Source organism: Canis lupus, chromosome 3 (genome assembly GCF_011100685.1).
Source record: "Canis lupus familiaris isolate Mischka breed German Shepherd chromosome 3, alternate assembly UU_Cfam_GSD_1.0, whole genome shotgun sequence".
In the NCBI taxonomy this organism is placed as follows: Eukaryota; Metazoa; Chordata; class Mammalia; order Carnivora; family Canidae; genus Canis; species Canis lupus.
Genome location: NC_049224.1, coordinates 91,702,275 through 91,710,613, shown reverse-complemented (window position 1 = coordinate 91,710,613; position 8,339 = coordinate 91,702,275). Strand labels below are relative to the sequence as shown.

General features: G+C 47.7%; 1 protein-coding gene across 3 annotated transcripts; it reads left to right on the top strand.

Annotated features, from left to right (window-relative positions):
- The first annotated feature begins 3,328 nt into the window (after positions 1-3,328).
- LOC119871273 lies at positions 3,329-7,672 on the top strand. 3 transcript variants are annotated; one of them, XR_005357409.1, is made up of 3 exons: positions 3,329-3,761; positions 6,924-7,052; positions 7,287-7,672. XR_005357409.1 is itself a non-coding variant. In XM_038533610.1 (3 exons), exons 1-3 carry the CDS (start codon positions 3,851-3,853, stop codon positions 7,316-7,318), a joined length of 651 nt encoding a protein of 216 aa, XP_038389538.1. In that variant the 5' UTR covers positions 3,771-3,850; the 3' UTR covers positions 7,319-7,672. The 3 variants fall into 3 exon arrangements, 2 of the variants coding, with proteins under 2 accessions (XP_038389538.1, XP_038389537.1); XM_038533610.1 differs by lacking the exon at positions 3,329-3,761 and adding an exon at positions 3,771-4,343 and having other exon boundaries at positions 7,290-7,672; XM_038533609.1 differs by lacking the exon at positions 3,329-3,761 and adding an exon at positions 3,790-4,343.
- The last annotated feature ends 667 nt before the right edge of the window (positions 7,673-8,339 follow it).

Sequence of the window (8,339 nt, the reverse complement as noted above, 5' to 3'; positions counted from 1 at the left end):
CAGGTATTCAATCAAGTATGAATCTAGGTGCTGCTGTGAAGGGATTTGGCAGATGTAAATAAGTTCGCATATCAACTGGCTTTAAAAATAGGGAAATGATACGGGCGGGCCTGAACTAATTAGACAAGCTCTTTCTGGATAAGGGGTAAGGTCTTTCTGGAAAGAGGTTTGAAGTGTGAGAGGGATTGCACATGAGGGAGGTTCTCCTTTGCTGACTCCACATATGGGAAGGCTTCTGGAGCTAAGAGTGGCCCCCAGCAGACAGTAATTGGGGATTTCAGTCCTACAACCACAAAGACCAGAATTTGGCCAACAATGTGAAAAAATTTGGAAGCGGGTTGCAGCCAACACCTTGATTTTAGGTCTTTGGGACCCCGAACGAAGAGCTTTGTTAGGTTGTGATTAGACTTTGGACCTACAGACCTGTGAGCTAATAGGTGGATGTCGTTTCCGGCGGCTACGCTGTGGTAATGTGTCACGCAGCAATAGAAAACAGATATATTCTTGGAAAAATGAACATAGAGACTCAGCTCTTCGTAATCCCTGAAGATAAGCGCCACAGGTGTTCCTGCTTTCAAAGCAAAGAATGTAACCATAGAACTAACCTATCTCATCTCAGAATTTGAAGACATTTTACTTAATTTTTTAAATTATGTACTATTAGGTACAAAAAAAGGATTCATGCATTACTGGTGTAAGATTTGATACGTAGCCGTAGAATGAACGCTACTGCGCCCACCGCTAAATTTAAGAAATAGGATGTTACCAATACTGCTGAAACTATCCTTCTTTTAGGATGATTTCCTCCTTATTCTGGGCCTTTCCTTCTCTATCCCAACCAGGTAAATTCTACCGTCAGGCTTATGTCTATCCTTCTTTTGGTATATTAGTGATAAAGTCCATACATGTATATTTGCTAGATGACATCCTGTTCACTTTTGCTTGTTTATGAGCTTTATAAAATATCATACTCAATGTAGCCTTCTGTGGTCTGCCTTTTTCCCACTCAAGGTTGTTTTTAACATTTTATTCCTATTGTACATAGCTGTGATTCATTCTATTTTATGGGTACATAATAATCCAATGTGTCAACATATTATAATTTATCCAGCCTTCTGTTATTGGACATTTTTGTTAGATCCACTCTTTTTGCTCTCAGAAACAACACTTCCATGAATATTTTTAAACATGTTTCCTGGTTTCTCTAGGATATATACCTCGGAGTTAAATTGTTGGATTGTGGAGATGCGAATGATCAATTTTACAAGAGAATACCAAATTCTTTTCTAAAGTAATTGCACCAAATCGTAACCTCACTTAGCAGCATTCTTGTCAATGTTTATTATTATCTTTCCTAATTTGTGTTAATCTAGCAGGCATATCATACGCTTCATCGTGGCCTCAGTTCATATTTCTCTGTTATTAGTGCAGTTGAGGGCATTTTCGTGTTTATTGGACTATTAGCTTTCCTTTGTAGGGCAATGATTGTCCCATATGTTTTGGAAATTTTTATATTGAGTTGTTTTGGCTTTTTTCTTATTGATTCAGAGAAGTTCTTGATGTATCCTGGTAACTAATCCTTTTGTCAGTTATTTATGTTGCAGTTGTCCTCAATAGTTTGTGGGATTTTTTTGTCACTTTTTTTTATGGTGTCTTTTGATGAAAAGAAGTTCTTCATCTTATAGTAGAATTTATAAGTCTTTTCCTTAATAGTTTGCATCCCATTTAAGAAATCATTTGCTATCCCAAGGTCATAAGGCATTCTCCTATATTTTCCTTTAAAAGTTTTTAAATTTTTACCATCACATACGTGTTTTTAACCCATTAGAATTTGTTTTTTATATATGGCATAAGGTATGGATTTGATTTTACATTTATTTTTTTCCATGTGGACTACCAGCTGTCCCAGCATCATTTTTTGAAGATGTATTTATCTTCGAGAAAAAGCAGGGGGAGGAGCAGAAAGGGAGGCAGAGAATCTCCAGCAGACCCCAGTGAGCAAGGAGCCAACGTGGGGCTTGATCTCCCCACCCTGAGATCCTGAGCTGGGCCAAAACCAAGAGTTGGAGGCTTAACTGACCAAACTACCCAGGTGCCCCCGTATCATTTTTTGAAAAGCTGTTCTTCTAGTTACTTGTAGAGTTGTCTCTGCCAGATATTGAGATTCTATACGTGTGTGGCTCTGGTTTTGGGGCTCTAATTCTGTTCCACTGATCACTTTGTTAATCTTTGTGTTCATAAGACACTGTCTTAATTAAAATAACTTCATCATAAATCTTGATATTTGATAGGGCCATTCCCCACACGTTGTTTTTCTTCTCCAGATTGCTTGGGCCTTTGGCCATACAAAATTTAGAATCCAGGTGACGGGCACTGTGGAGGGCACTTGATGGGATGAGCCCTGGGTGTTCTACTGTATGTTGGCAAATCAAACTTCAATAGAAAAAATTAAAACCCCACAAAATTTAGAATCTGCTTTTTAAGTTCCTAGATTTAAGAAATCTGTTGGGATTGAGAAAAATTTCTTATTATAAAAATTTCAAGTGTGCATAAAGATAATGTATAATTAATCATTTCTATTGGAGAAGATTATTTTTGTAAGGGAGTGTGGAGTTTAAGTCTAGGAAGATAGTTTGCTAGGGCTGCAGAAACAAAGTACCACAAACCTGAGTGGCTTAAACTAATTGTCCAGCGTGGAGTCCAGGTGTCTAAGATCAAGGCGCTGGCAAGGCTGGTTTCTTCCAAAGGCTGTTCTATGCTTCTCTCCTAGCTGCAGGTGCTTTGCCGTCGATCTTGGGCATCCCTTGCGAACGGCGTCCTCCCCAGGTCTTCACAGGGTCTTCCTTCTGAATGTGTGTCTCTTTATGTAAGGTTCTTTCATGAGGACAATAGTCAAATTAGATCGTGGGCTGACCCCACTCTAGTATTATCTCATCTTAACTCATTATGTCACAGTGACCCTATTGCCAAGTAAGGTCACGTTATGAGGGATTGAGACTTTAACAGATGAGTTTGGGGGGATGTTTTTCAACCCGTAACAGGTAGTTTGAGACCTTGATGTAAAAGGCCTTGGAAAACATTGGAAAAGATTTTGCGTTATTCTGTGGGAAGCTGTTGAAAGCTTTTTTTTTTTTTTTTTTTTAACGCAGAAGTCATATGATTAAAGAGATACTTCAGGGAAAGAAAAGGATTTTATAGCAGTGTTTTATCAGAGAGTTGTGGTTGAAAGCTAACTTAAACTCAAAGGTCATTTGTTTTTTGGTGGTGGGGGGGGGGGGAGCGCACAGGTGGGAAGTCTGGAGAATCCGACTTGGAAAACAGGGGCCAAGTATACTGCAGGAGTCTAGACAGAAGGAATTCCCACCCAGAACTGTTACAATGTCTCACCTGGAATAATTAGATATGAACCTATTAGCGTCTTACGTGGCTACTATCTACAGCCCGAGAGGACGCATGTGCGGCTCTGTGTTGGGTCTTGGCGCTGCTCCTGGGTTGAAGGTCAGGTCGCCTTGAGTAAGAGTCTCATGATGAAGGAGAAGTAATTACCTAAAGAAAACCGGGGCGCTGCTGCCCAGGGAGCACGGGCCAGCAGAGATGCCGGAGCCTAGAGGCCGGGCTCAGAGAGACCTTGGAGACGCACCGCTCGGGGCGGCGGGAATCGGGCGCGGGCAGACTCCACGAGGAGGGTTTTCCAGCACCCAGACAGGTCCGGGCTGGGCTGGGCTACCAGGCCGGGAGGAGAACAGCAGCCACGTGCTCAGGTAGGAAAGCTGGTTTTGTAGGAAGTTGATGGGATCTATGTGATCCTTGGCTGCGCGGTGCCGAACACTCCTGATACTTTGGGAGGATCATGAGACAGGAAGGCAGGGCCCCAGCGGCACCGTGGGCGCGCGAGGGAGTGTTGGGGAGCAGGGCCTTCTGTGGGTGCGCGTCTGCAGGGACCGGCTGCGGGGTAACTTGTCATCTGGGGTGGGCGCCTCGGCCGCTCCGGGGAGCTCCGGTTCTTGAGGCCGCGGGTTCGGCCGGTGGATCATTCTGGGGGCAGCGGCGGCCCAGTGGCGGGTGGCTGCTGGGTGGTCCCGCGGGAGGCCGGCCTCCTGGGCGCCTCGTCTGGGGGGACCGGGCTGTCGCCGCCCCTAGTCCGAGGCCGGTCTCCAGGCGCCGTGGTCCTGGGCGCCCGCTCCGGAGCCTCCCGGTCCAGCCGTTCTCCACCTGTTGGGCTTTGTTCCCTTTCTGGGGAGACACGCATGATGCCACGCAGAGGCCACCGGAGCCCGCCGTGACCCGCCTTTCAGTCACGACCAGAGGAAGCGAGGAGCCAGATGGTCGCACGGATGCCTCGGGTCAGCCGGGTGCTGGGGCTGGGTGCTGGGGCTGGGTGCTGGGGGCTGGGTGCTAAGTGCTGGGGCTGGGTGCTGGGGATGGGGCTGGGTTCTGGGTGCTGGGGCAGGGTGCTGGGTGCTGGGTGCGAGCAAGGGGTCTGCTGAGGCAGAGCTGCTGCTCTAAGGGACCAGGCGAAGGCAGGAGTGAAAGGGCAGCCGCGGGGGCAGAGGCCCATGTCGTTGCGGAGCATGAAGAGGGTGAGGAGGTCGAGGGGTCAGGCCGGGTCAGGGGAGGGTAAGGCGGGGGCAGGGCTGCGCGGCCTCGCGGCACCTGCACCCTTGGTGCTGCTGATGGCGACCCGGGGACCCGAATGCACCGGGCGGCCCCTGGGACAGGCGCCCCCCGTGTCACCCGGGACAGGCGCCCTGGCCTGAGCCCCCACACGTGCTCCGTGGTCGTGGACGATGGTCCTGGCCCACACGAGGAGGCGGCCTGACCGCTCCCGCTGCTCCAGGGTTGCAGCCCATGGGCCACCGAGGCCACACCTGGGCCATGCACTGGCCCCCCAATGGCCGCACCTGGGCCACGTGCTGACCCCTCCCAGGGCTGCACCTGGGCTGTGTGCTGACCTCCCCCCCCCACGGCTGCACCTGGGCCGTGCTGCCCCCGGCGGCCGGGGCGCGCTCCCTCGTGCCGCCCCCTGCCCTTGCCCACCACCCGCTCCTCGCTGCCGCCCGCGGCCCCACTGCCGGGTGTTGGAGACCAGCTGTGATTATTTGCGATCTTCGGATCCACATGACTCCTTGTACCAGGAAGTTGATTGAGCTTTTGTAAAACGCGGAAACCTCTCGTCTCGCACATGATTTGGTTGTTTTGACTAAAAAAAAAAAGATGTTATGCGCTACTTTCAACACTTTCCCTAAAATATACCAGAAAATTGATAAAAATTGTTTATGCAATGATTTACATGGGTGTATATTTTTACATCTCTGAAAAATCTCTCTCATCTTTAATAACACATTTAAATTTTAAGCCTCCAAAGGGGGAAAGAAACCGTGGAGCGATCCCCCCACTCCCTGCATTGCGGCCTAGTGGGGCCTGGGCCGCGAACCGCCACAGTCTCAGCTCTACCTCTGCTCTCTCGCCTGCGAGTGGGAGTCACACCAGTCCCTGTGTCCTCAGGGCCTGCATGTGGGGTGGCGGTGACAGTGGCCCCTGGTCGGAGTCCAGTCCCTGCCCCGCAGGTGGCCCTGGCCTCGGTGTAGATGGGGAACCATGCCTGCTGGTCCTGGAGCATCGCTGGTTCTCGGCCTTCAAAGCCTGGTGGCTTTGTCCCCCTTGCACCAGCTGCTCCATCTTTGCATGGTGCCCACTTTCATCTTGGAAGGTTTTTTATTTACTTGAGAGAGAGAGAGAGAGAGAGAGAGAGAAGAAGGAAAACAGCTGCAGGCCGCGATCCCAGGACCCCAGGTCATGACCTGGGCTGAAGGCAGGTGCTCCACCGCCGAGCCCCCCAGGCGACCCCAGGGCTAATACTCTTGATACAACGACTCCAAAACTAAAAGCACCCAGGTCTCCTTTGAGGAATTGGAGCTAACCAAACTTTGGGTAAATTAAAAAAACCCTCCTCTGTATGCATAAGATCACTGTGGACATTTTTGAAAGGACGCAATTCATGTCTTTTAACATTTGGTTTCAAAAAGCTTTTAAAAATAGAAAACTCAGATTTTTTAAAAGAGATTTTATTTATTTATTCATGAGAGACACAGAGAGAGAGAGCGAGGCAGAGACACAGGCAGAGGGAGAAGCAGGGTCCATGCAGGGAGCCTGATGTGGGACTTGATCAGGGGACTCCTAGGTCACGCCCTGGACCAGAGGCAGGTGCTAAACCACTGAGCCACCCAGGGATCCTGAAAACTCAGATTTTTGAATTCTAAAATTCTTTGGGGATTCTTAGTTCCTCCTATGCTTGCAGAACTAGGTCACTGAGTAATGTTCAAGACTTTTGTTGTTGTGGTTCTTAAACTTTAAGAAATTATGCTGGCCTTGGGATGAGACTTGTATTTTTATGTAAAGAATCTGATAAAGATGGTAAATCGGTATTCACACAGTCTGAGGCAAGCAGGCCGTTGGAGAGCTTGGAGCTGGACTATCTCCTACAACTGAGCTGGTTAATTTTCCCAGAATGTCAGGAACCTGAGCAAATTTTAAAAGATTTTAAAGTTTCTACTTCCTTCTTGAACATCCCTCTCTAGTGGGAATTACTCAGACCATTGAATACAAGTAGGAGCGCCTGCAGGGCTAGTCAAGATTCTAGAGAATTGAAACCAAATATTTCCTAACCTTTACAGCAAAATAGGTTTTCTTTTGTTTCATTTACCGTGCCTATCAACATTTTTCAGAATGTGATCCACAAGACACGATTTCCTCGAAAAAAGGATTCTGTGTTCCGATATATTTGGGTGACTCCTGAGTGAAGCAAAACTGAAAAAATAATGTTTCAAACTGTAGCTCTTCTCTGAGTATTTAGGATAAAAAAATGTATGTATGTATTTATTTATTTATTTATTTATTTATTTATTTATTTATTTTCAACAAAGAAATATTTGTTAAGAACTCTCCGTGGGCCAGACACAGCACTAGCCTTTGGGGCATAACAGGGCCTCATTCCTGCCCTTTGGGGAGTAAGGGCTGTGAAAATCTCCTGTCAATCTGCAGGCAAATGTCAGGTATGTGGTTTCTCTTATTTTTTTTGACTCTAAGAATCTTTTCTTCTTTCGTTCTTTTTTCCTCCCTCCCTCTCTCTTTTCTGCTCTCCCTCCTTTCTTCTTCCTCTCCTTCCTTCCACCCCCGCCCGGCGCATCTCTGGGGACCATTTTTCTGATGAACTTGCTCTGGAAAACATATGACAATTTTTATTAATAGATTCTCTGGATATTACTTTTTTCCGTGTTTACCCTAAGAAGTCCAGATGCTAGAAACAAGGCCAGGATGACCCGATCGATGACCTCGCACGCACGTGTTCTCTGAGTGCACCTGGCCGTGGGGAGGTCAGCACCAGGACGACGGGGACGAGATGCCACACGAGTACTTTGAAGTAGTGAAGCCTTTCAATGGTGTCCTATCACCAGGGATACTGATGGAAAACATTTGTATTTCGAGCTTTTAAAATATTGATCATCAATTTGAGTTCTAATCCGAGAGATCCTGTGGGTGCCGTGTCTCTCTTCCGGGAGGTGGGAAGGTACCACCGGGAGACTACTTGGCACTCACACGATTAAAGGGCCCCGCGTACTTTTTCTTTGCGGAGAAGAAAGAACCGAGAAGGCAAAGGTTTGAGATGGTGAAGGTGAGGGATGGCGGGGGGGGGGGGGGGGGGGGGGGGCTGAGTCAGGAACACGACTGGGGCAGCTGAGCTATTTCCCACCTGAAGCCCAGTGTGCAGACTGACTTCAATCTGACACGTGTGTGAGACCTGCTGCCCATGGGGCCCCCCAACACTGTCAAGTGGGGGACGAGTTTAGGGGACTCTGATGCCATCAGAAGAGGACGCAGCCTTTGGTATTGTCGATCTAGAGCTGGTTTGAAACGAAGCCGCTTCATTTCCGCTGGGGGCCCATGACTTACGGCTACTGTCCTCTCAACTATGTACAAAGGCTCTGAAAGTTATGAAGGTGAATCGAACGGGATTTTGTCCTCAAAGAGCTAATGATTTGAATGGGATACAAGCGATGTACTTCTACCCAAGATAGGAAGTGGAAAATGGGGGGTGCCTGGCTGGCTTAGTGCAAAGAGCATGCGACTCTGATCACAGGGTCATGCGTTCGAGTCTCACATGGGGTGTGGCAATCACTTAAATGAATAGAACTTAAAGAAAAAAAAAGTAGAAAATGAATAAGGATCATGAGAGTGTTATGGAGTGCTATTTAACCCTATACTTTCAGTTTACAATTTCATTTGTTTGAAATAATGACGGCTCCTCATGAGCATCTGAAGACCATAGTGCAGCGAATCTA

Bases quoted from the DNA above. Each gene is read 5' to 3' on its own strand.
- LOC119871273 (XM_038533609.1), top strand. From the start codon at position 3,851: ATGAGACAGGAAGGCAGGGCCCCAGCGGCACCGTGGGCGCGCGAGGGA. The intron at 4,344-6,923 runs GTCAGCCGGGTG...TTTTCAACAAAG, and splicing joins TGGTCGCACGGATGCCTCGG to AAATATTTGTTAAGAACTCT. The intron at 7,053-7,286 runs GTATGTGGTTTC...GTTTACCCTAAG, and splicing joins AATCTGCAGGCAAATGTCAG to AAGTCCAGATGCTAGAAACA.